The following is a 26,946-nucleotide window of genomic DNA, read 5'->3' on the forward strand; positions in this document are numbered from 1 at the left end:
TGTAAATTATCAGTGTATGTTGCAAAAGAGAGAGCTCAAATAGCAGTGTGCCATCTTTTTTCTTTTTGCACAAAAAACCCTGTAAAACATGAAGAAAATTAATACATCCTTAAATAAAACTCCTGTAAATACGAATTACTTTCTTTGTTCTTGTGAAATTAAGCTCCTTTTCTGGTATTGCACTTATCAAATAGATGACCCAGAGATTACTTTTTGTAATCAAGCATGATAGCTGTAAATCCAGAAGGGCGGGCTGGAATGAAAAGGAATATAGAAAAACTGGGGTGAAGAACACCATTATTTCAGATGGTGACTGAGCTTCATTTTCTCACTCTCTCTTCCAATACTGCTCTTTCACATATCCCACTACTCTGCAACAACAGGGAGAAATGAATGAAAGTGTTGAGTTTGCTGGAGATACAAGCTCCACGTGAAGTGTTGTTAATGCACTGGCTGGTGTTCAAGATTATCCTGGTAACTAGTAAACTGAGAAGACTGAAGTATACACACTGTATACATTATTTTTAATTGCTTTTTATTAATTTATTAATTATTAGTTAATTAAAGGCAAGATGGAGGGCAGAGAAATCCTGCTACGCCATAAGGCAGGTGTGATGGCCCTGGAAATGAAAGCCCCCCCCATGTTGGACATGGCCTACACATTCATGCTGTCTTCTCTGCATTTGCCATTCAACATTCCCAAGTCTGAAATGTGTATTGAGGTACCTGTGGGACCACCCGGCGCCTCTGTGGAGGAAAGCGGCTGCCCGAGGAGTGTTAACGTGTGGAACCCCGCTCTCAGAGCCCTCCTGCGGGGCACTGAGGGCTGCTCCGCACCAGGTCCTGACCTTGACGCCTCCTGGCCTCAGAGAGAACTCGTCTCGGAAGCGGAGTGATGCGCAAAGGGACTCCGCTCTCCGCTCCGCACCGAGCCGGCGGGTCGGGGGACAGCGAAGGATGCATAACCCCGTGCGGTGTCAGGGGCCCCGGCGCACCGAGGGGGCTCCCCCCATCCTCGCCCGCCGGCCCCGCCGCTGGCAGCCGAAGCGGCTGTAAACCGGCTTATGCCCAAGGCGATTTGCTCGTAATCGGCCGGGCTTCCCGGGGCGGGGCGGGTTGGGTCGGGTCGAGCGCCCGGGGAGTCCCCGGGGCGGCTGCGGGGAGGGCTCAGGCCGCGCACCGGAGGACGCGGTGACCATGTGAGCGGCGCGGGAGCTGCGGGCCGGCTCCCCCGGGAGCGGGGCTGCGCCCGGGGGCCGTGGGAGGGAGAGGAGCCGGGCGGGGAGGGAGGCAGGGAGCGAGGGAGGAGGGGGCCTGGACGGGGCCGGGGGAGAAAAAGGGAGGAGCGGGGCCGGGAAGGGGGGAGGAGAGCGGCGCTGGGGACGGGCTGCCGGACCGAGGAGCGGCAGCGGCAGCGGCAGGAGGGAAGCGCAGCCCCGCGTAACCTGCGCCGCTGCTCGCCGGCGCTCTCCGCGCGGAGGTCGGGGACCTGCTGCGGGGGGATGGAGCAGCATGGGTACCCTTCCTATAGTGCCCGCAGCCCCGCCTGGGAGGAACTGGTAGGTACATGCGTGCCTCGCAGTTGCACAGGCATTTCCTACCCTTTTTCCTGCCTGCATTGTTCAGCCGAGGGGTCGTGCTGTCATCTTTATCGGTGCTCCCCCCACCACCCCCCGTCCCTTCGCTTCTTCCGACCCTGCTCCGCGGCCGCGCCCGACCGCTGGCTTCCGTCCGTTCCCCGCCGGGACGGGGGCTCGGAGCCTTTCCCCCCCCCACCGTGTCCGGCTGTTTGCTGGCGGGCTTGTCCCTCAGGGGGACGGGGAGTTCATCGCCCTTTCTGAGTTCCACTGCCAGGGTGGAAAGCCTTGGGTTAGCACCGAGAGCCTTGCCTCTAACTTTGCCGGGGGCGGGGGGGTTGGATGTTGATACCAATAAACGCTTTCTCTTAGGGCAGCAAAAGCAAAGTCCAGCGCTGGGAGGCAGTTTCCAGAACGAAACACTTCTTTCCCCCTTCTTCTTCTGTAGCCAGGTTGGGGATCACTCATGTCACAGCAGCAAAGCAGGCCAGGGCTGGGGTGCCCCGCTGCCACTCTTATTTTTGGGATGCGGGAAGGGAGGGGAGCACCCGAACTGGCCGGGAGGAAAGCTGCGGTGCTGTGGCTTTGTGGTTTGTTTAAGCAACTCGGAGACCCTCCTTCCAGCTGAAGGAAATCATGTCACCGGCATCCTCAGCCAGAGATAAAATCAGATTTCCCTTTTCAGGGCTGTCTGGTCCTGCTCTTGGGCTTTTCTCCATTGTGAAAACACACACACGCATCAGGCAGGGACAGCTAAAAATAGGCTCTGGGTAGCTGCTTGGGAGATTTCAGGCTATCTGAAAGGTCAAGGCTAGGCTGTCTCTGGCCCTGAACTTGGTGAGGTGACGTGAAGCATGGACCCGTGCCACTGCCAATCTCCCCTTTAGATGACTGTGCCATGTTTTCCTAGCTCGTTGTGTTGGTCCAGGGTCCCTGGTTTTACTTGTAAACCCAGTTTTAAAGAGCAACCGCGTGAGAGCCATACTTTGCCTGGCTCAGTGTGCTCACTCCCAGGAAAGCAGCAGCCCAGCCCTGGAAATACCCAGGGTGAACTAGGTTCACCCCCTTCCCTGTAAGGATTTGTAGCCCTCCCAAGTACATTTTTACGAGCCTCATTTTTGTTGTGAAGTTGAACATTCCCCTTTATTGCCCTCTGCAGTCCTCCAGCCCCAAAGCTGCTGCCGTAGATGCAGCTGTGATAGGGAAAACAGCTGTATGCGTGTTCCGGTAACATGGAGCTGACACCGAAAGGCTCAGGCAAGGGAAACCCGAGATTTTTGCCTGGAGAGATGAAGACATCGTGGGAGAAAGGCGGTGAAGCTGATTCCCGTGAATGCGTTATCCTATTAAACACTGACATTTAAATTGGCTGCCGTCATCTGAAAGTCAGCTGAAACTCGGGAGGCTGATGGTTTGCAGCCCCTCTGCTTGGAAATGCAGTATCCTGGCTGAAGCATCCAAACCCGTTTCCTTGTGTGCACAGGGCTCAGATAAACAAGGAGCACATCTTTTTCTCCATTTCCCCCTCCCCCAGTAAGCACCAGGATTTGGGTCATGTTTATCATTTCATTGCTGCATTTGTTAGAGTACATCCATGAATGCAGTTTTAGTGTTAACCACTGTACTCATTTCCTTTACAAGAATCTAATTTCAGCTAAAACACTCAATTCTTTACCTGGTAACCTGCTGTTAAAATACACGATCTTTGTGGCAAAAGCCACATCATTCCTTGTATCCACTCGTGAGCAGGCTTTTCATTATAATGGGGGCAAGGGAGGTGAAGAACTGCATGATGAAGGGAAAAAGTGCTTGGAACTCTCCCTCACTCTCAAAACACAGAAAAAAGAGTAACAGGACAGAAGCAACTATCTATTGCAGCTTCTGAGTCTGTGCAAGCTCGTTACCTATGCAAATTGTCAGAAGTCATTGGGAGGTGCTATTCCCGTAGCTGTTCCGAGAAATAAGTGATGGACATCAAATGGAGCCACGACTTCTCCTTTGCCTGTCAGGGCTGGACTTGTCTGTGTGCTGTTTCAAATTTCTATAAAATCCTTTCCTTAACTCACAGCTCACTTTGAACAGAAAACCTCTTCCTGACTCCACTAAGAGTCGCTGTTAGATTCTCCATGATGTTCAGTAAAAGTAACAAAAATGTAAGGCTCATCCTGCATTCTTCTAAGAGAGATTCAGTGGCTTTGTACTCAAAATATATGTAATATATGCTTTACAAAGGTCTACACCTGATGTTCATATGAGACCTGAGTCTTGAGTTTAACTTTCCCTTGAAATGCATAGATGGGTCCTAACACATTTGCAAAATGATGCTTTATTTTGACAACCTCCACTGGTTTACACCTTTTCACTCTGAAGTGTACAACCTTTTTGTAATCTACAGGCTACAGGATTGCCTCGGCTACTCCTGAAACAGCCACGAGCGATGTAGTTACTCTCTTTAACAGTGGTATGCATACATTTTGCTATATTTTGGCATCCCCTTTGGTAAGGAAGCCAAGAAAGAATAACATGGCTAACTTGATCTACAGAGGGAGTTCAGACAGGCAGATCTGAAACTAATTTGCTCAGTGTGGGGAGCCCAGCTAAAAAGTATAGTTATCACTAACCACTGAAATTAGAATAAAAACTTAAACATCATGACCACTGTTAACCTGACACAGATACCACTATTAATCCACTTTTTGAGGTAGAGGAAAAAAAATATTGCCCTTCAGTTTATTGATTCCAAAATGACCTAGAGAAAAAGAGATAAATACGCTTGTTGCAAAGCGAAACAATAGTAGGGCTGGAATAATTTATGTTCCTGGAATCAAATAATGCGTTAGTCTGCATTATAACCTCCAGTGCAGCTAGACTGTATGTGTATTTGCATTCTTTTCTAGATTGCATATGCATTTTAGCAATATATTCTATTATTGGAACTGGATGTAGTTGAGTTAAAACGTTCTCACAGTGCATATATATACCCAGCACTTCTGGATTCTTTGAATTTAAAGGGCAGATCATTAGCTGATACCAACTGGCATAGCACAAATGATGTTAGTGGGGCTGTTTTGTATCAGTTGCCATCTCTCTTTAAATGCCAACATTTCTTTATGCTTTTCACCAGGGTCCCTTGCTTCAGTTAGGAAACTAAAGATAATTACTAAGAAGCATGGAATTGAGTATATTAAATGAAAGACATAGCACATGCTAAAAACACTTTATGTGTTTTTAATGGTTGCATATATAGCCCCGTATTCTTCAAAGAGCCTGGCTCACAAAAGTCTAATGGTACCATTTGCACTACAATAATCATAGCTGAATATTCACTGAGCTGAAACGTACTATTCAATATTTCTCATATTGAGTGTGACAGAGATCACCTAGGAGAATTTCAGCTGAGAGATGACGGGATGGAAGTCAAGTTGGCAGTCCTTACTGAGGTGAAGTTATCATGGCTATCTTAGGCAGTTTTATCTGGGTAAAGGCTGGAACTGGACCCTGATTATCTAACTACTAATACCTCTAAAAAGAAAAAGAAGTGGGAACAGTGAGATCTTTAAAACTGTCTTTGTGCACAGCAACGTGTATGTTTGTAGGAACAACTTCCTATACCAAGATGAATGAATAACTCAGGTACTCTCAAGAACACCTAGCACTTGGTTCCTCCATCTCGAAGAACTCTGTAAACACTAGATAACTGTGGATTTTAGAGCCTGTAATTACACAGATTCCACTATGTACTTCACAGAAACCATATTCTCATTGAACTGTACTTGCAGGACATCTCTTATTATTTGCAGATTTAGGTTATTACTACTGAAATCTTCACATTAGGTGACCTGAAAGAACATTCCTAGTGCTTGTTTTTTTCATTGCATTCTGAAGTTTACTGAGGTATGATGAAAGTGACTTGCTTGGAAGTGAAAGGCTGGTGCATTCTCTCGTCGTAATCCAATTCTTGTGTTTGGTCAGTCAGGAGAGAGGAAGATCACAACAGGGTAGCCCATGTGAGAATCCATGATGCCCTCTGTGAGGTGAAGACAGCGTGCAGAAGCTAGGGCTGTTAGCTAAGCTCTGAAAGGGAACAGAAGTTGAAGAACTGCGTTTATTGCCCATTTCACCTACAGGTAGTCTTTTAACAGCTTTTACGTATTTGAGATGAAATCTAGTGAAGAAAGTTTGAGCTGGCTCTACAGATACCTAAGGACATCTCCAACTCCTCTGCTGGCATTGTAATAGCCACTGGATGTCACAAGAGCTGTTATATATAAAAAACAAATTAGTAACTTTGTTAGTGTTCAAGGCCAGGTTGGATGGGGCTTTGAGCAACCTGGTCTAGTGGAAGGTGTCCCTGCCTGTGGCAGGAAGGTTAGACCTAGATGATTTTTAAGGTCCGTTCCAACTCAAACCATTCTATGATTTTACTTTTCCACCTAATAATGATGAAACAATGCATTTACATCCATTCCTAAATGGTCCAATGTTTTCTAGATTAAAGACAAGTTAGTGTAACCACTTGTGAAAGCAGTTTGAGAACAAACCAGATTAGGGTCTTCCTCTGGAAAATACTGGTGCTGTGCATTTATGATTCCAAAACTTCAGTGGAAGGCTGTATTTTAGAAATACACTTTAACCACCTACTGTTTTTCGGATCAAGGTCTAACTATATAGGGAACAAGCAATCAGATGTTATTTTATTAAAAAAAACCACAACCCAAACACAAAACCTTAAATGTACAAGTTTTGGGTCATCAATGGAGTCAACTTCATGATCCCCCTGAATTCAAACATCCTAATCCCAAATTACGCACTTCAGTAATTCACTGTCTGTGTGTGCCCTTCCCTCGTACTCTCTCATCACACGTTTTTGGCTGAATTTAGGAAGGTATTCTTCATGGGTGAAATGATCACTTGTAACCATGTAAAAAAGTTTTGCATATAACTTCGCCCAGGATCCTAGTCCTGTGATACAAACATATAGCAGTCACATGAATGCTTTTTTTAGTATGAAAACAAATCTAACAGTAACTAGTGTTGTTCAGCTAGTGCTGTTTAATTCAGTTGAATTAAATGGAGTTACACAGTCCTGCTGCTATTCTGTTAGCATTAAGTGTTCCTCAAATCATAGTCATGGTTACATGTAATACACGGTAGTATGAATTAGAAAATTTGTCTTTTTGTCCTCTTGCAATGTTCAATTGTCATTTACCTTCAGAAGACTCAAGGAATTGCAGTGAGACGTTTTCTGGTGAAATTAGCTGTTCCTGAAATTAAGGTGCAGAAGAGGAGGAAGGGAGGGTGGAAAGAACAAGTATCCGTAAACATTGCTTTTAACCTTTCTTCCCAGCTGTGCCCTAGATTAATTCACTGAGAGCAGTACAGACTTGTGCTTGCCCAAGTTTGATCCCATGTTTTTGAAAAACGAGAACTCTCCTTCAGGTGAACAGTGAGACAAGACAAGAACCATCCCTTAGTTTCACAATTAGCCTGTAAGGAGAAGGGACGATATGAAAACGTGATCTGTTTCGACATGTGGTACTGATGGTAGGATTTAGGCCCTATTGTTATTGTAATAGGGAATATAGGTAATATGGTCAGAATGCATTTAATTTATAATACATATTTTTAATTTTTTTTTTGCCATGTTTTAAAATATAACTTAGTAGTTAAGTGATCCTATGCGAAGCAGAATCACATTTGAAGTACCTGGTGCAGTAACACAATACTAAGCCACAAGACCTGCATGGCTTCATGGAAATACTTAATCTTCCCTATTGTGAATAAAAGTCTCAATAGAAGAGATGGAATACTCTGTATGAAATTCAGGTGGTAGGAAGGTGTCTGCTGTTTAGGATAGATTGTACACTAGGGGTTTGTTTTTGTTTCTCATTAACTGCCTTGTACTTAGGTACTGCAGCATTCTGTTAAATATAAATAGAATTGTGGGGATATGGAAGCCACAAGTATTGATTGCTTTCTTATGTTTAATCCGGTCCATGCAGCTAGGAGCTGTGTGTTTTATTTAGTATTGCCGTGATTTAAATGCTTATTTTGAACACTGACTACATACAAACCACAATCATTTCGAAGTCCCACAATTCAGAACATGTGGTGACATTTCAAGATTGTGCGAGCTGCCAGATCTGAGATTAAAAGGGAAAACTGACCCTTTCTTTCCCCAAAAGAAAAGGCTTCTCTTTAACAAAGACAAAAAAAAAAAAAAAAAAAAAAAAAAAAGAAAAAGAGTAAGAAGAAAATTAAAACTAATAGGAGAAAATAACTGGAAAGCAATGCGTGCATTTGAGATAACTGCCTAGTGCTTTGACGCTTAAGGATGCCACGGGATGGACCGGTCGGAGGCACAGATGAGGAGGAGCCCATCGCGTTAGATGCCGTCCACCCAGTCCCTAAAAGCTGTGCTGTGGTCCCACGGCAGAGCAGCGCGGTCCGCGGCCGGACAGGGGATGGGCAGCCCGCCTTCCCTCAGAGCCGGCGGGTTTGCTGCGCTGCCGTGGAAAGTTTAGGGCTCGGCTTCCCTCTCTGAGCCACGCGGGACTCGGTTCCGTGGGGACGCAAGGGCAGGTGCGGGGGGAACCCTCGCCAGCTTCGCCCCTCGGCCTCACCCCGCCGCTCACCTGCGGCGCGCCCGCCTTCGCCCCAAGACGAGCTACGGCCACGGCCACGGCCCCCACCGGCGGCCGCCCATCGGCAGGGCCGCAGGGGGCCGAGCGAGCCCGCCCGCACCGGCCCCGCCCGGCGGCGTCCCAGCCACTGCGAGCGGGCAGCAGCGGCCTCCGTGGCCGGTGCGGGGCAGACGCACAGCCCTTCCCCGTAAGAGGGGGCGGTGGAAGATGGCGGCCGGGCGGTCCGCTCGCCTCCGCCAGCGCCCGACCTCGTCCCCTCCACTGCCGCCTCCGTCCCCTCCCCTTCGCGCCGCCTCTTTCCCCACCCTCCCGCACCGCCTCCTCCTCCTCCTCCTCCCCGGGGAGGGGAGCGGGAGCGGCTGCCCTGGCTGAGCCGGGCTCGTGTGCTCTCTCTCGGCAGGAGTCCGGGAAGATGGCCGGGGCCGAGTCAGGGATGAGCGGTGCCGGGATCCCGCAGCAGCCCCAGCCTCAGACCCCGGCGGCGGCTGGGCCGGCGGACGAGTCGTCGGACAGCGAAGGGGAGCACGAGGGCCCCCAGAAACTCATCCGGAAAGTGTCCACCTCGGGCCAGATCCGCAGCAAGGTAAGGGCGGCAGGACCCGGCGAGCCGCGCTGCCTCCGGGGCAACTTTCTCCATTCCCATCCTACGGCGAGGCTAGCCTGGAGCCGGGGCGGGCCACTGCATCCCGCCCGCATCCCCGGGAGCGGCGGCGGGCGGCGGGGCCGGGGGGTGAGGCAGCCGTGCCTCTTCCTTCCTTCCCTTTCTTCCCTCTCTTCCCTCTCCCCTCCTCCCCGTCCAGCTGTTGCGTCCACATCTGTCCCCGGCTGGCAGGAAGAGCCCCCCGGGGTGGCGGAGCTCCGCGGGGCCGGAGGGGAAGCCGCCTGCCCCGGCAGCCGCCCTGCCCTGCCCGGCGTCCTGGGTGTGGGGGAAGCGGCGGGCTGCCTCCCTCCGGCTCCTCTTCCTCGGCGGCGGGCACCGCTGCCGCAGGGATCCCGCCCTCCCTTCCCACGGCGTTTCAGCGAGCCCGTGCTCACCAACTTTCCTTCCCCACATCCCCGTCTTCTCCCTTCCTCTCTCCGGTCCCAAGGGGCCGCCGCCCTGTGCTCCGGCAGCCAGCCCGTGGTGGCACATCGTACTCCCGTTTGGGAGCGGGAGTGGCGCCAAGGAGGGAAACGCGGTTTCCAGTTTGAAAGGCACCTCGCGGGACGGGAGTGAAACTTCTATTCCAGCTCGCTCGTGGGGCTGGATGTATAAAGCAGCTGTCAAAATTTCAGGTTATTGCAGGTTTTGGCTGCCGGAGTCATTCTGGTGGAATTAACTTTTTGATGGATGGTGTATTTACATCGCGTTTTTTCCGGGAAAATGAACTTAAGCAAGCGTGCGTTTAAAAGTATAAAAATGTCGAGACCTGACTTACTTTCTGTGGGAAGGATCCCGTGACTTTCTACAGAGCGTGGTCCATATTCAGAGATGGGGTCTGCACAAAGCCGCATTGGGCAGTGCTTATGGGTGCAGTGGCATCAAGATGAAGGGTTTTGCTGCTAAGTGTCTGGTTGTGAGGGGCAAAGTGATGACTCCATGCAGGCCCAGGCAGATCACACTTATACTTTGATTTCTAGACAATAGGTCATGTGGTGTTGTTTCCTTTACAGAGCACCCATTAAAGTTAGTAAGGATGTGTTTGTGGAGTCTGGTCAGATTGGTGCTCTTCTTTCCTTGAGCTTTTGCTTCGCACACTACACTCAAAAGGCAGCCACTTTGAAACATAAAGCATCAGTTGTTAAACAGGAGCGTTGTCCCATTATGTGAGGTGGCAAACAATTTTTTCCTCAAACCTAAACACAACATGTCATCCCATTTTGTTGCTAAATGTTAATTTTGCTTTTGCGAATGAAGACCTGGCTGAAGGTTACAATAGTAAATAATATGTTATTTACTATACTACTGCATCGTGTTGAAAACTTTGTCCTGCACAAACTTTCAGCTTTAACACCACTTCTGTGTGGTGGTCTTCAGAATGTTTTAAAAGTGACAGAATGTGATGCTTTACTATCTGTGGTGGTGGTAAGTGTATTTGAGGTTCAACTCTCATGAAGGTTGATACTTGCATATCAAAGGTTGATACATGCCCATTATGGATGTTACTGAACCAGGTCTGTGAGCAAGGGATCGCAGTCAGTTCCTACTAACTGTTGCAGGTTGGTGGGATATGCTCTATTGGAGGGCTGGGCGTGAATGCAAAGCCTGAAGTTCTAAGACAGGTCTGCAAGTCATGCTTTTGCTTATCTTCATTTGTATCTCAGTTCTATTTCTGTAAATCAGGTATATATAGGAAAAAATGTGTGCTGACATAATTTGAGTCATAAAATGCTGCTTTGCTGGTTGCAATTTACACTAATATGCAACTCCAGATATAAACATCGTTCTTTCAATTTAATTAAAAGTGATATATCTTTGTTAAAGATGAGACCCATGTTAAATAATTCAGGAGCACTTTATTTTATAACTCATGATGCATTATTTAAAAGTAGCTATATTTAGACAGACAACTGCCATTTAGTTTAAGGGTGTTGTGTGTTTGCTGTTGTAGTAGTTTGTGATCAGTGGTTACATGAAACCACTAGAGCAAGGAACATCAGGGAGCTGCTCTTTTACCCAGCTAGTCCCTTTCATTCAAATTAGATTTGTTAAGCTTCGCTTACTCGGTGAATGTGTTTGTAAGCTAAGGTTTTAATTAAATGGATTGGGTTTGTCTTACAGCTAAGAATAGACTTTTGAAAGAACTCAAAAGATGTATATTACATTTATCATTGATGCTTGTGGGCTGTTTAACACTGTGCTATTTTTCTCTGGAGGTTGCTTATATACTTACTTGAAGCATGTCAGCAACGTGGTATTGATTCCTTAGCTCAGAACTATACCCAAAAGTCTCTACTGGTAATTGTTTTTATTTTACTTAAGGAAGAAGTTATTTTTAGATGTTTTGGTACAGTTGATCATTTGTGAAAGCTACCATATGGTCGTACTTTGCAGATAGAATCATTCAGGAGTGGATTTTTTTTAACGTCTGTATAATAAGATTTAGCAAATGTATGTATAAGAGCAAACTGCTTTCACTAGCACAAACATAAGTCTAAGGATTTCTAATACCTGTAGTGCTCAAAGAGAATTTTTTAAGCTTTGCCCTCTTCTTCCTGCATAAAACCAATTAATTATTTGGCTGAGGGCAGGGGGTGAAAAACAACGGGAAAATGAAAGAATACTATATTGGGAGATGTAATTACACTGAATTTCATTGCTTGTTTGTGACATGCTAATCATATGCTCACAGTTCTACTTAGAAGTCAGTTTTACCATAGCTTGCCCACGCTGAATAGTAACTTCCTCCGCAAACTGCTCGCTTGACTTAAGTGGAACTACTTCTACAGTAAATCACTATGAGAAATGGATGAATGACAGGGCCAGACATTTAGGTAGCTTCTGTTATGGATGTATTTTCAGTTCATGCATATGTATTCCTTGCGTTTTTAGAGTACTTTAAAGGCATGTCTGTGTCAAAACATGGCCATTACTAATTTCCCCGAATAGAAAACTTGAAGATCAACATGTTTTGGTGTCTGTAAACCTGAGGAGGAGAGAACAAATCTTAGTGCAGAGGACTAAACTACTGTTTGGGCCAGCACCTTGTTTTACCTAGCTATCTGTTTGCTTAAGCCCCATACATGCTTACAGAGCAACACTGTACCAGTAGTAGGTGTCTTTAGGGGAGTCAGGACCAAAATTAGTTAGCACTTCTGTGAGATTAAAGCCAGCATCTTTAAACCTCATGCTGGAAGCTATTGCATCTGTGGAGCTTGTGTGTGTTCTCTGGAGGAAATGCAAGGAAATAGACAGGTGGCAGGTACTCTGTGAAGTTCGAGCAGTTTTGAGACAAAATCCTCCAATGGAGAGCATTGAAATGATTCTTGACTAGGTGATACCTATGCACCATTTCCCCCCACTGTGGGAGACCCGAATCTTTCATATATAAAAAGCGTCTTGGTAAAAACCATTTTTGTAATATATATTTTGTTTTTATGAGGACTTTGGAAAACTGTACTTGGACAGTTCTGATGCAGTATATATGATGATGTACAGTGTTGTATTGTGGATTGAAGATGCGGAAAGTTCTCTGTGTGTCTGCGTTAAACTTGGCTTCTTAACTTTTAAAGACACTGGTTAAGATGGGCAGGGTCAGTGCTGTCTTAAATTAAACGGATGGCTTCAGTTCTTGGGGCTACAGCTCAAAAACTCTGCCTGTTGTCAACTGGCTTCTAGTTTCTTTAATCACTTTAGTGCAAAGTACATTCCTTAAAAAGATGGTCTTGCCTCAGTTCTTTATATCTGGAACCTGCTGAGAAGGGAAGGTTCAAATTAGAGCAGACACTTTCTCTCTTTAAATTCTGCTCATCTTGGGGATGAGCACAAGATTAAATGTGAAATAGTCCTTGGATACTTGGAAGTAGGGTTGTCAGATGAGCACAGTTAACAGTTAATACTCTTGTCTTGAGTCCTGTCTGCTAAAAAGTGCATATGAAGAATAGAACTTTCATCGCTGACCTGGCTTCCTACTTTAATGGGTCCATGTGCAGTTAATGGGAAAGCTCTGCTGGATACGTGTTTTGCTCTCAAATCTGCAATTTGGTATCTGGGCTGTGTTTATTTTTGGATGAAGCAGACATTCTGGAGCAGAAAGTGTAAATCAGGAAATGCAAGAAAATATGGTGTATTGAGCAAGATAAATACACTTACAATGTATCTGGGAGGATGCTTTCTTCCTCTCTTTCACCCCAGTGTTTTTTGTTAATAATAAAATTACTGTAACGTGGAAGATGTTCAGAAACACAAGTATGTTATAGTTAGTGGAGATGATACAGTGTTATTTAGTTAAATGGCAAGAGTTGTTACTGGGATTATCTTATCTGAGGCCTTAATATATTTTTTAAGTGATCCTAAATCATTATGGAGTAATAAAAGTAAATTAATTAAATTCCCCACTGTGTTTTTATTGGCCTTAGTGGATAACACCAGCCATTTAGGAACTGAGCCTTCAAAAAAGTTTCTAACCTCTTCCATATGGTGACATTTGATAGTGCCAAGTCCCAGTAGTCACTTCCTGTTTGTTTCTGGTATACGTTTCTATCCGATTACTATAGCTTGTTAGTTCACCTAAATGTAAAGTGCTGTGGTTGATACTAGCAGTAGACTTAAAAAACATCATTCTCTGCAATGTAATATGCTTTTACAACCTTTGGTAGTTCCTGATTTACTGAGCTAAATAGTGGTTGATTCATTTCTGCTTAAGAAGACATAATTTTTATGCGCCAGAAGTTCTCGGGAAAATGACGCAGTAGCAGTTAACCTACTAGTTAACTAGTTAACCTAAGAAAGGGATCCTTTACGTGCATAAGGATTGTCTGAACCTGCACAGCTTCAAAACGTATTGTAATCTGTGATTTATTCTGCAACTGCAGCAACACGTGTAGTGTCACTAAGCTTTGTTATTATGTTTGCACAGCATGGGGCAGAACTGAAGTGCCCAAGTGCATAGCAATTGACCTCAGGATATTGGCACCTGGCAGTGCCCGCAGAAGAGGTTGAAGAGTGCTGCTGCATATCTGTCTTCAGTATTCATATTTTCTATCATTTTTGGTCTGCAATTAAATTGGTTGTACTGTATGTACATCCTTAGTCAAATTTTTCACCAACTTTTCTTTTTCCCCCAACTCTTGTAAAATCTGGCAAATTTGATTCCCTCCCCACATCCTGGGGACTTTAACCTATTTTTTAAGTGAACTAGCCAGAATCAGTTCATCAGTCTATGTTCCTGATACATGCAGACACACATACTTATGCACAGAGCAATATATTTAATGTTTCATATATATATATATTATTGAGTTCTAGAGTATGCCTTGACAAAGCAAACCAGTTTTTAGCATGAAATGGTGTGCAATATTTGTTCCTTCTCATACTTGCTGTTTCTCAACATAAGCTTTCAAAAAAGGGTCAATTAATGGAAAGTTTCAGCCAAAGACATGGTAGTTTGGGGAAGTTAAAAATGACTGGACTGAACACGATACATAGAATCAAGCAGGGTTAGAATGGAAAGAGTTACACTATTTAAGGCACAGTGGTCATTACCACTCCACATGCTGACACATGTTTGTATAAAACTGAAATGAAATCTGCTAAGGCATTTTAGTGATGCACATATTGGCAAAGCTTAATTTGCTAACTAAGTACCAGAAAGGAGGAGCTTGTAATGTTTTTCAGTAGATATATACAAGCAGGTCTTCAAAGGTAGTGTTGGTTTTGGTACTTTTCTTTTTCCCCCCTAGAATCTTTGAAGGGTTAATGCTATTTTGTATTGAAGATAACGTGATTTTTTTTTTTTTTTTTTTTTTTTTTTTTATTATTTTATTTTCTTTTAGCTTCCAGCCTGCTGGTGAGCTGTGAATGTGGGGAAAAAAAGAGATGATAATCACACTCTCATATTTAATATAAGAGATTTTGATTGTTTTGTATTTTGTTCCAAGAAGCTGGGGAATGCTTTTTCTGCCAGAAAAGATCAGGTGAAGCACATTGATCTTATCGTGTAGTTTAGGGAGAATTTCTGTGTTTTAAAAAGCACAGGAAGAGACTAATTCAAGAATAAATGGCAACATGGAATCCCTTTCTGATATTCCTCATCTTGTGAACTTCATGCATGCGGCCCTGAAGACACATAAAGGCATGCCAGAGCTCAAGAAAGGACTATTCTATAGCTGGGTCTTTATCCATGTAAGGCTATATAGATAATCTGTGGACATTTTGAATTGTTTCCAGCAGTTACATCAGAATCCAAGATGCAAGACTGCTGTATGACTGCTGTATAACTAGCTGGGCTAGCCAAGTTAGTTTGGATATCCGTAGCAGAATATGTAGAATTACAGTGATTTTGTAATTGAAATAGTGATCAAAAGCATAGTCTGGCTGTCACAAAGCCTTTATCTGAAGAGAAGTATTCATAGAATCATAGAATGGTTTGGGTTGGAAGGGAACTTAAAGATCATCTAGTTCCAAACCCCTGACATGGGCAGGGATGCCTTTCACTAGACCAGGTTGCTCAAAGCCCCATCCAGCCTGGCGTTAAACACTTTAGTGGATGGGAACATCCTCTTGACTAGCTGAAGATAATGAAAGGCAGCTTAGACCAGTGTTTCGGCTCTGGAAACACTGTAAGGCTACTAGAAAAATCAAACCAAACTAAAACCAACAAAGCAACCAACCAAGCAACCAAAAAAACACCAAACAAACAAAAAAACCGACCAACCAACCAAAACCTAACCCAAAACAAAAATCCCCAAACACCAAACAACGTTACTCTCATTTCCTTTGAACTCTGACCAACCATGCTTCTGGTAAGTGATCTGTAGAGCAATATATACAGTCTGGAGACCTCAAGAATCTAAGTGCAGCCAGAAGGTAATGTGTGCTTTTATGTGAATTCATTGAAACTCAGAATATGGAGTTTTGGGTATAAATGGATGCTCATTTAGTCATTCTGATGTTTTGGATATTTTACTCTAATATGGATAATTAAGACACAGTTTGGAGTTATGAAGGTAGGCGAGTAGCTCGCTTGCAGAGGAACCACAAGACCAGTACTTTGTTTGCTTGGCCATTAAGTTTTTGAAATTCTTTATAGTTTTTTTGTAACATAGGTGAATGTGATTTTATAAAGTTTTCGACAGTATGGCTAGCTTTGCTCATTTATTTCAATTTGATACTTTGGTGCCTGGACTGTGTCTTTTGTGAAGAGAGAGAACTCTTCCTTTCACCTTTGTATTTGCCACCTTCTTAGTGTTTTATCCTTTTCCTTCCTGTCTCCAAAAAGTAAGTTGTGTTCTCCAAAATCTTTGAAAAACCTAAGAACAGGCTACTAAATAACAGTGTGGTAACCACAGCTCTGCTATATCAAGTTCAAGCCACAACTCTCAATTTCGTAGCAATGGCGAAAAAGCCCAAAGCCTAGCTTGGGGGCATCCATAACTTCTATCCTTCACACCACAGTAAAAAGAAAACTTGTTCTTTCTTAATGTAAACATTGTATTTATCACAGCAAACAAGCTTAATCCTGACCCGAAATAAATATTATTTCATTGATATGCTAAAAATAAGACCACTGCTATAAATGCTATTTAAAATGAAATACAAGATTTATTCTATTAAAACATTTAAGCACATACCGAAACAGTTTAGTGGTCCTGTCCACTTTTATATGATTAATTACTTCTTAAAATTAAGCCGGTGCTTAAGTGCTTGTTGGATGTGGGCCGTAAAAATTTTGTACATGAAGTCAGAATGTAGCTGAGCTGACTTATAAAACTTTTACTGTGTAGGAATTATCCTGATATATTGCACAATTATGAAGAAAGGGCAGATAATCTTTTTTTCCAGCTAAGTTTTTCATTTGACTAATGTTCCTGCTTAGAAGCAAGTGGTATTTCACCACTTAGATACTAAAAGCAGGATAACAAAAACCTGAGCTGTACTCCAGGGAGTGTTAACATTATTATAATGAATTCGACAAGGTTTTACACTTGATGAGAATTTATTTGTTTATTAGATGGGCGGTGTGAGATTTATGATTATCTGAACCGTTAATTTCCTTGCCTTTAAACGTTTGGGGTTTGCAAATGGTGTGAGATCGTGCTACTTTATTGTCACTTAGCAACCTTAATAGGGTTTTGAAGCTGAGTAGTAGCGTGTGGGTGGTGAGTCTCCCTATGTATTTGCGGGGTGGAAAGCAACACGAGTCCCTCTGTGAGCAGCCTCTGAGAGTATGCGTGTCCAGCCAACACCAGGGTCTTTCTAGATGTGCTTGCTGAGGAGGGCTGGCTGTGCCCTTGGTGTGGTTTTGCACTTCTGGCATAGTTCTGTGCTGGGAAGATCTGCTGAGGTTTTTCATGCCTGCAGAGATTTAAGTGGATCTAAAGGGCTGTCATGCTGCTCTGGTCAGTTATGTCCTGTTGTGCGGTTGCTTAAATTTAGCAACTGAGTTTGACTGGCTTCGGTTTGACAGCTGGTTGTTCTTATTGCTGCTGTGATGCTCTGGAGAGAAAGGGAGGTTGATGTCTTCCCAGCTCTTGGTGATAAGCGTGGTTTGTTCTCGTTCAGCTAAGGATGTCAGAAAGGGTCAGCGTGGCTAACCAGCAGTCCCAGCTGCTTGTTGGGCAGGGACTTCTTCCCTCCTTATGCACACTCTGTTGATCATGAGGACAGGCACATACTCCTGTGTTTGTTTTAATGCTCCCATAGAGACACCTTGCTTCTTGTTCTCATCCTCCTGTCCCGCCTGCTGCTGTCATGGTTTCTTCAAGAATTTGAACAGAGAAAGGGTGACATCTCTTTTCATCCTGTGCCTCTGCAAGGTTTCTCCCAATAATCCCCATAAAGAGAGGAACTGCTGTAGACCAAAAAGTTTGTTGGGGATGGAGTCATAAAGAGGGTGCAGATACATGAGGTTGCTCCTCTGAATGGTTTCACTCTGCACAGCCTCCTCCTTCAGTGGTTCTTTTCAATCTTGGGAGCAGATGGTTCACGGGGGAGCTATTGACTTGAAAACTAATGCACCCTTTTTGCTGATTTTCAGCTGTTATTGTGGATTTTTTTTTTTCCTGATATCTCAGGGAGCTTCACGTGAGTTACTCTGTAGACAAACAATGATTGGCCTCAGTCTCAGAGGTCTGTTAAACTGAAGAAAGAGAGAGCAGAAAGGGTAAAAGGGGGTTTGTGAGTCAAGGATCTGATCAATGAAAGAATATGGTGGTGTTCATAGTGTAAACAGTAATTATTTCTATTGTGTATTAACTTGATACATTTATAATATGTGGATTTTGCCTGGGAAGAATGCTGAGAGGATGCAGGTCTGCAGCGGGGAGCTGGTGGGAGTAAGCTACTTGGGTGTGAGATGAAGAGCTGATGTTTTTGATTAAGCTTGAGCTTTTGAGGAAATAAAAAATACTTTTATCATTTACTCAGCTCCTCATTATCATACAAAGTAAACGAGAATAACCTTCAAAGCCATCTATCTGGTGTTGTTAAACTTGATTTTCTGTCCCATGAGTGAATGAACTTGTTTAAGCAGGCTTTGCGTATAACCTAGAAATCTGCATTATAATGATTTGTAGGGGGAAACCAGAATGTTAGTAAACTCCTTCGTGGGCTCAGTCGACTGTGTCTTGGATTTTTGTTTTGTTTTGTTTTTTTTTTATATGAATGAATGCTGGATTAATACACATTTGCTGCTTAAGGAAGCAAAGAAAAGACTTATTTTTGCTGAGTCCATTGGTTAACGTCTTGTAGAGAGAACGTGTTGATCATTGTGCCTCAAAACTATGTGCAGACAAAATTTGTACCTGAGACACCTTCCTACGTAGGCCGGTTGTCTCCAACCTTCCCCAGACCACTACAAATAAGCTTTCAAAAATTCAAAGGCAGTTACACAAGTTAGGGTCTGTGTTTGTATCCTGTCTGCCAGATGACAAGCGTTTTCCCTTGCCTTACTTGGTAATTTGATAAAATGAATTAAAAAAAATCCTCTGGGCTTCAGAGGGTTGTCATGTTTCTATCTGTGCTCCGATGCTGCATCGCAAAACTCTGTTCTGCTGCTTCTTCAGCATTTCAAAGGAAAAGAAGTACAGAACTTCTGACAAGCTCTTGTCAAACGCAAGCTATTAAACGTGCTGGCAATGTCAAGCTGTATGCTTAAAATCCCATCAGTGCTTTTGTGTCTTATCTCATGTTACCTGGTGTTGCCAGGTAAATATAACTGCAGTGAATAGCTTTTTCTTTTCTTTTCTTTTTTTTTTTTTTTTTTTAAATTCCTAATCTTTATTCCAGTTTCTTTAAGCTTTGCTCTTTTCCCTAGTTCTGATTATATGTACACCTCACATGATCTTCCTTCTTGTATAAAGAGACCAGTGGTTCTGTGTCTGTGTATATGTGCGTATGAGCCAATACTGATTGTTGGGTTTTTTTTGCTTACACAGTTTAGGGTAAAAAAAAAAAAAAAAAAAAATTAAAAAAATCATATTTTCCCTTGGTCACTGCGTGTACCATTAAGGACGAGATAAAAGGAGTTAACATCACAGGTTCTGCTCCTTTCCCATCCTCATCGTCCATGGATCTGCTGCCAACAGTTTTACAAAGGGCTCCTGTTTCAAGTTACCATTTGAATCCGTGATAAACCTGTGTCCCTGAGAGGTTGTCTCACAGTGAGAAGTTGGTGATGACTGGGAAATCTTATATTTTTCTATTTGAGTTTAAAAAATAATAATAAATAAGTTACAGCCAGGGCAAGGCGTAAATGAGCTTCTGCTGAATTTTACGTTAAGGTTGATTATACCTTTTCTTTGAAATATGCACCCAGGTTATTTATAGCTAATCCACAGTTGAAATTGCTGTGTGTAGGTGTGAGAGGTTATAGAGAGGGACTTTTTCTAGGAAAAAAAATATTTATGGACATTGTTACAGAATCATAATAGAAATTTGGGTTGGAAGACATGCTGGGAAGCAACATTAGGTTGCCCAGGGCTGGGTCTCCCTGAATGTCTTACAGATTGCTAGAATATGGCTCCTGATTTATTTCAAATGAAGTATTCTGGTCTATCTCTTCCTTTTACACAAGTGTTGAGGATAATTTATGTCTGCTGAGGAAGATTTGTCAGTATTTATAGGCCTGGTTAAATACCTTCAGAATCAAAAACAAAAAATCTGTTCAATGTTACAACTTTAAGAAAGGTCTTAATAAAAGGAAAGTGTCTTTCTCCCCCCCCTTTCCCCCCTCATACCTTATAACATAAGGCAGGAGTGAAATGGTGTGGTTGCTATTTATAGATTCAGTAATGTGCCAGTGTACACTTATTATACCTAATTAGGAGTACTCTAAATAACGTTTTGTTTGCATTACAGGCAAACCTATGTGATTGCAGATCAATGGCATGGAATCATGTCATGCCTTATCAAGGTCTGAAGTCTTTCTCCTCTCTAAATAAAACTCCCTGCACTGATTGCTATTTTCAGATAGTCTCCCTACTATAGACATGATTTAATTGCTGTAAGAGCATTTGTGTGCTGCTTTAGTTAAAATTTGAAAGCTAGAATTTTAAGAGGCACTCAGGGGAACTGGGAACTAAACTAAACTAAAATTTCCTATGAAAGGAAATTCCAAGAACTTAAATTATTTCCACATTGTCTTTTGTTTCTGTGTCATTCTGCATCACATTTGATGACCTAGAGTTTGACCGAGATGCAGTTGATCAAGTTGCAGTGCAGAGTGCCTGGAAAGTGCTGCACCATCTTCACCATTCTTCCCACATCACTGAGTATAGCCAGTGGAGGTGAATCTGCAGCTCTTGCAGGTGGTGACAGATGACTCAGAGGTCATGAGTACTGTACAAAAAAATACCTATCTACATGCAGCAAGGAAATGCTTGGCACAGGGACTTGATAAAATGTAGACTTCTTGGTCCTTGATATACTTTTAATGCTTTCCCTCTGGTAAGTTGTTTGTCATGGAAGTGATTATAAAACTTCTCAAACTGCGCAGTTTGATTGAAAGACCGTATGTCTGTTTGATCCCAAGCTTGGTCTGTGATTTTACTTGACCTTGGACCACTTAAACTTTGTCGATTGTTGCTAATACCACTAATCAGTTTTACCACAGCATTTGGCTTTGTAGAAATACCATTTCCAACTCTTTTCCCCATGGTCTTATGCAATAGTAAGCCTCTGATACTTGATGTGTGTGGAATTTTGTTGTGTAACACAGAGAACTTATGTGTTTTCTCTTTCATTGGAGAGATATGTAATGTAACTTAAAAAGAAATTTATACTAAGCTGTATGACAAATATAATTTGCAGTATCCACAGGAATTAAAAAAAATAGTTGGTAGTGGTGAATTTTGCTTAAAAAAATTTGATCAGTGATTAAAACCTAAGAATTATGTGCAAGGCTGTATTAGAAACACATGTAGTAGAACTTTTGTTCTCTAGGTAGCTACGCAGTTTATAGAATGATAATTCATCTTGATAGGTATAAATAGGGGAAAAATGTTCTGACACCTAAGGTTTAATGGGTGGCTTTTGTTTTAATTGCAAAATTACCTTATTTTTAGATGGAAAGTTTGAAAATCACTAGAAGTGTCTTGTTAAGTGGTATAATAGGTTGAGTTTTTCTGTTCTTTAGAGCCTCCTAAATTTGACTGAATCTGCACTTAATTTTTACCCTAGGGATTGGAGTTTACAGGAGGAATTTCTATACATGCTATCTGAAAATTGCTTGTTCGCAGCTTTTATTTTTTTTCCCCTTAACCAGTTAAGAACATCATAGCATGCCTATTGCAACTATCTCCTCTTATATGTCGGCTGTGAAAGCTAATTCTAAACTGAAACAAGAATGTGGTCTTGATATTTTATTGCTTTCAGTTAATATGTAGTGAAAGCTCATTTGAGAGTATTCAGGAGTAAATGCTGCTCATCGTTCAGTTTCTTGGCAACCTGTGCCAGGTTTATTGCATATAGGCAAGCAGCTGCCTGAGCATTGGTGGGAGGCTTTTATCTTCCTTGTTGTTTTCACGAGTTGCATAGAGGAGAGTACAATTTGAAATGTCAGTGTCCTGGGATTTGGACAATGTGGATGGATATGCTTAGTGTTCATAAAAGCTTCCATGCAAGAGAGTGAAGGATAGAGAGGTCAGCCAGCGCATTTCATCAGTGCAGTTTAAATGGAGTATAATGTGTGGGACAGCTTCCTTCTGAAGCTAGATCAAAGCAGAGGTAGAGGGCTGTTTGGCAACAGCAAAGTAACTTGGGACAGCTTTCTGGGCAATGTCTTGGAGACCTGGAACTACACATCCTAGTAAATGCTTAACTTGCCGGTCTCTTTTAGTGACCTCCAAGTCTTTTGTTTTGGCCTGGACATGGGCATAATGTTGCCAATGAATAGGACTGTTGTAGCTTCTAAGGGTGTCTTCATGTGCCATCGCAGCCAAGGCATAAATGAAGGCTCAGTGGAGGAGAGGATGTTCAGTGAATCAGTAAGGAAGGATGTAGTACGTGATCCTCTTCTGTGTAAACTCCTTCTCTGAACAGAGAACCAGGCACAGAGAAATTAGGAGTATCTCTAGAGTAGCAGGGAGAGTGTGTATGACTTAGTGCTTTGTGCAGTGTGCTTAGTACGCGTCTAACCTTCTGCATTCATGAGCAAGGAGATCACACTGAGGAAATTTATAGCAAACAAGAAACAGGATTTAAAGTGCTGGCTGCTGCACGTGTGTGCACCTAAGAAATATCGTGAGGCAGCTTGGTCAGGAGGGTGATCTGTGGGTGTTCTATCTCTAGCACTGTCTCAAGTATTGTCTGTTGTAATGGCTTTGTAACAGCTTTTCTCCTGGAAGCTAATGGTGCTTATGGGACATGCTTAGCTCTGTGGGTGGATCTTAAAAGGGAGGATGTTGCCTGGAGGGCAGCATTCAGCCTATGGACTTTTTCATTGTTCTTCTGCAATCTGTAGCTCCTGAAGCACTCCAGTTTTTGTTTTCCTTACTTCTCCTTAGAAGGGTCCCTACCCATGAATTCGTGAAGTTGTTTCAGTTAAGAGTATATTTCTGATTGATGCTATCAGGGTACAAATAGTAAAATACAACTGCCCGTCTTCTTAAAAATCCAGCTAAATCTTTTTCCATTTTTCAGGGATGAAATGATGATGTTTTAAGCCTTGTATGTGTTCCAAGGATAAGAACTTACTTTAATTTAAAAACATTTATTTCCCTAATCGTCTGCTACACAAACTTGGAAGGCGTAGCATGTTAATGGGATCAAAGGACTGCGATGCGGATGCAAGTACTGGAAGCCCTTCTGTAACTACTAAGAAATTCTCATTTTGTAAGGCATGGGTGTTCTGAAATGCGTATTTTCATGCTATAATTGTTTATACTTACACTTTAAAGCCTATCTGTCAAACTAGAAAGGCCAGATTATTTTTTTCTTTTTCTTTTCTTTTTATTCTTGTTTTCCTTCTCCGATGAGCTTGGGGATTCTCCAGAAAATATTTTAATTCCTGCAGAAGTTACATCTCCTAAACTGAGATGGGTACTATAGAATCTATTGAACATTCGTTTAAAATGCTGTTTAATGGTTTCTTTAGTTGAATTATGTACCAACCAGCCATTATGTCAAGCACCTGTGAGGTCTGTTGGTTACAGTGGTGGGAAGGGGGGATAGCTGCCATGAGCGAGCTGTTTGAAGTTATTTTCTGTTCTTGTGGCTTTTCTTTTCTAAAACAACTGGATAGCTTCAAAGGACTTCTGTGTTGCAGTGAACACCAGGGTAGGGTGCTGGCCCATAGTGATGATCAGATATGGCAGAACGCCGATCAACAACTATTTTCTTGGCTGGGATAAACATCATGACCTGTTGTGAAAGCAGCAGTGTAGGAATCCGTGCTAAGGCAGGATCTGCACTCTGCCTGCTTCTCAAATGGAGGAGCTCCCTTCCAGCTTTGGTAAAACAACTGATATTTTGGGGCATAATTGGATGTTCTCACCTTTATTTTTACTGCGTGTACTTCACAAGTACTTTTGCAGTGAAACTGTGCCTTTGCCTGTGGTGCTGCTGATGATAGTGATAATTATTATGATTTTTATTGTATCATGCTTTACGGCTACAGCTGATACACCAAGGAGGTGTCTATTGGGAGGACAGTAGTGCTGTACTAAGGTACCCTAGCTAGCCTTAGGTGAACTTGCTTGCTTTCTGGATCCAGTGCAGCTCTCTCAGGCTTTGTTCGTAACTGAGCTAATTAGCTGGGGTGTTACATCATGCTAAAGTGGTTATCTTGCTTCCAGTTCCAACGTGCTTCATTTAGCGATAGCTCACATATCTCTGCAAAACATGGCATTGTATTGTTTAGGCCTGTCCCAAAATACTTATGTGAAGAGATTTATAACAGGGTGCTCAGTTCTGCTTCCTTAGCCCTTTGGTCTTTGCGCAGCGGTGAATTAGCTCCTCATTTTGGGATGTTTTTTTTTCTTCTGTGCTGCTGAAAGCCTCTTTTTGCACATCTCTTCTTGTTTGTGTGCCTCTCCACCAGACTCATCTTTCCACATCTTAACTAGCCCTGGGTGCTTTGCTCCTCACTCAAGGTAACAATTGCTGTAGGAGCAGCCTGCCTTTGCTTTTCTCTGTGCTTATTTAGGAGCATGGTACCTAAAGGATTACATGAGGAAGGTGAGGGAGTTGTGTGCTTCCACTTTACCAGGAGAGAAGAATCCAGAACCTTGCCTGCTCTCTGTAGGGATAGTATTTGCTTTTTCCCACCTGCATGGTGCAATGAAATACCACCAAGTGGAGTGCAGCAAAACTCCAGAAGCATCCTGGCAATTGCCTTACTTCATTCAAGGACCGAGAGAAGTGGATATGGAAAACAGTATGAGGAAGAACCGTCTCATATTTTCAACCTCTTAGGGTTTTTTCTGTTATCTGTCCCTAGTAAATAGTCAGTGTAAAGCTGAAGCTGAAAGAGACTCCAAGTGCCCTGGTTCAAGTAAAAATGCCGACACTATGAGATGGTCTAATCAAGATCAGAGCTCCCCTGTTTCAAAATTTTCCAATGTGTGTTTGTTGCCTTTTTTTTTTTTTTTTTTTTTTAATTTGTTTGGGTTTTTAAATCATTCAGTGACCTAAGAAATACAGTTATTTGTAGTTAACAATACTGTTATAACACACACTGACAAAATCCAGATAACTCGAAGTTGGGCTGACACTTGATCCTTTACTCATACTATTGTTCCATAATATTTTTTCCTCCATGACATCATGAACTGTGAAAGTGCCAACATTTTTTTTAACTGCCTGGCCTTTTCTTCCTTCGTGCCATAACCTTCATGTTTAAAAATACCGTGTCTTCTTTTTCTTTTTTTCTTTTTATCTTCGGTATTTAGCATACATTTCAAGAGAACCTGATGGCCATGTGAGAATGTTTAACATCTGTGGTGGTTTTACCACCGTGTATTCCAAGCACTTGGCACATGTATTTATCTGCAGGGGTACAATGACATTTTTCTCGGCAGCTGTATCCATGACAACAACGGGGAATGTCCGTGCCTCCTCTTTAGTTTTCAGAAGAATATGAATTCTTACCTTACTAATGAAAGGCCTAGAAGAGAAAGCTGTGCAATTTTAATCATGGCATATTCCCTTTAGCCATCTGGTAATGACCTCTCCCAAGTGTTTTAATATCAAGAAAGTTATCAAAAGGGCAAAGTTAAAACACATGTATCCATGTGCACTGAGAGAAGAGCAAGTCTGTTTCGTGATCACCCGCTGCAACCTAGGGTGAATTGTGCAAGTGTTTGAAAAATTAGGGTTCTTAGGAAGTTAATTTGATTTTCAGTTTTGACACCTGTACAATGTATGCAATTTAAACACAAGTTCAGAGATGTGAGGAAGAGTGTATCATTAAAAAATGCATTTTTATGCCATGACGGATCCATCCCCCTGTGTGCCGAACCATCAGAGTTATTCCTGACACTGTCTATTGATGTCTTTGAATCCAGTGAGTGGTATGTGAAGTGGAGAAGTAGTAGATGGGGCAGCTTTTCAAGAACGCTTAGCATCCAGCAAATCCAGAATGACTTATTTACGTGCCTAAATAGAAGTTGTTGATGCTGAATGCTCTTGAAAATCTGGTGGTGTTTAAAGCAGTCTCTTATCATGACCAGAGCAGAAACTGGAAAATAAAAAAAAGGGTCTGAGTAATTTTATTTTCTCTTGAACAGAAGATTCAAGGATGAGGCCAATATACACATCCTACCAATATATAGGCTGCCAAAAGCAGTGATTTCTTAGGAGCTGAGATTTTGATTGCTATGAAAATGAAGTTACAAGCCTTACTGCTTTAGGAGACTAAATATCTGTCTTAATACCTCTACTGTGTATGCTCTACTCTGTTCTCTTGACTAGTTTCTCTCCTCCAAGAAGAGCCAGCTATACCTCATACCAGGTTTTCAGCTCATTTGTTGCTTTAGGAAAAAAGAAGCACTATGACAGATGGTAGAAGTACTTAAATTGATTTATTCATAGTTACCTGTAAAAATGTTGTCTATTTTTTCCTTCAGATCAACAGGAGTGTGAGAAACAGGGTAGAAGACAGCTTGCTTACCATTTTCTGCCTCTTGCTCTCTGACAAGGAGAAGAGAGGGAGAGGGAGTTGGTACCTTCAGCTTTTGGGAATTTGCAGGAGACAAGGGGAGCCATAGAGGTGATGGAAGGAGAGACTTCTTAGAAGCCCAGCGGAGGGCTTCTGAAGATCATGTTCAATTGAGGAATGAACTCAGAGCTGCTGGTATACAAAGCAGAAACTTGGCCTCTAAGGCTATAAAGAGTTAGGGAGAGGTTTGTGTGCAAAGCTTTTAAATGTTTCACTTGGCAGTTCTGAATTTTCACTATTTACAGGTATATTGTATGTAATAATAAACTATTAGTTCCAAGGTTCAGAGTTGTTTGGTGCCCTTTTCTATGCCCACCTATGGGAAAGAAAGAGGCCAGCTGGCTAATGGCTCGACACACCACCAAACCTCAGTTTATGACAGTTTAGGCTAAGATTAAAAGCTTTTCCATTCCCAGGCAAGAGGAAGCA

General features: G+C 42.8%; 1 protein-coding gene across 2 annotated transcripts in view; it reads left to right on the top strand.

Moving 5' to 3' along the window:
• Positions 1-1,502: 1,502 nt before the first annotated feature.
• DGKH (diacylglycerol kinase eta) overlaps positions 1,503-26,946 on the top strand; it is a gene marked incomplete at its 5' end in the record, with an annotated part of 167,644 nt that continues 142,200 nt past the window's right edge. For both annotated transcript variants that reach the window (XM_080613420.1, XM_080613421.1), the window contains 2 exons: positions 1,503-1,559; positions 8,622-8,804. In XM_080613420.1, coding sequence (XP_080469546.1) covers positions 1,503-1,559; positions 8,622-8,804 — 240 coding nt within the window. The remainder of the gene's footprint in view (positions 1,560-8,621; positions 8,805-26,946) is intronic.

Source organism: Psittacula echo, assembly GCF_963264785.1.
Source record: "Psittacula echo genome assembly, chromosome: 3".
Lineage (NCBI taxonomy): Eukaryota > Metazoa > Chordata > Aves > Psittaciformes > Psittacidae > Psittacula > Psittacula echo.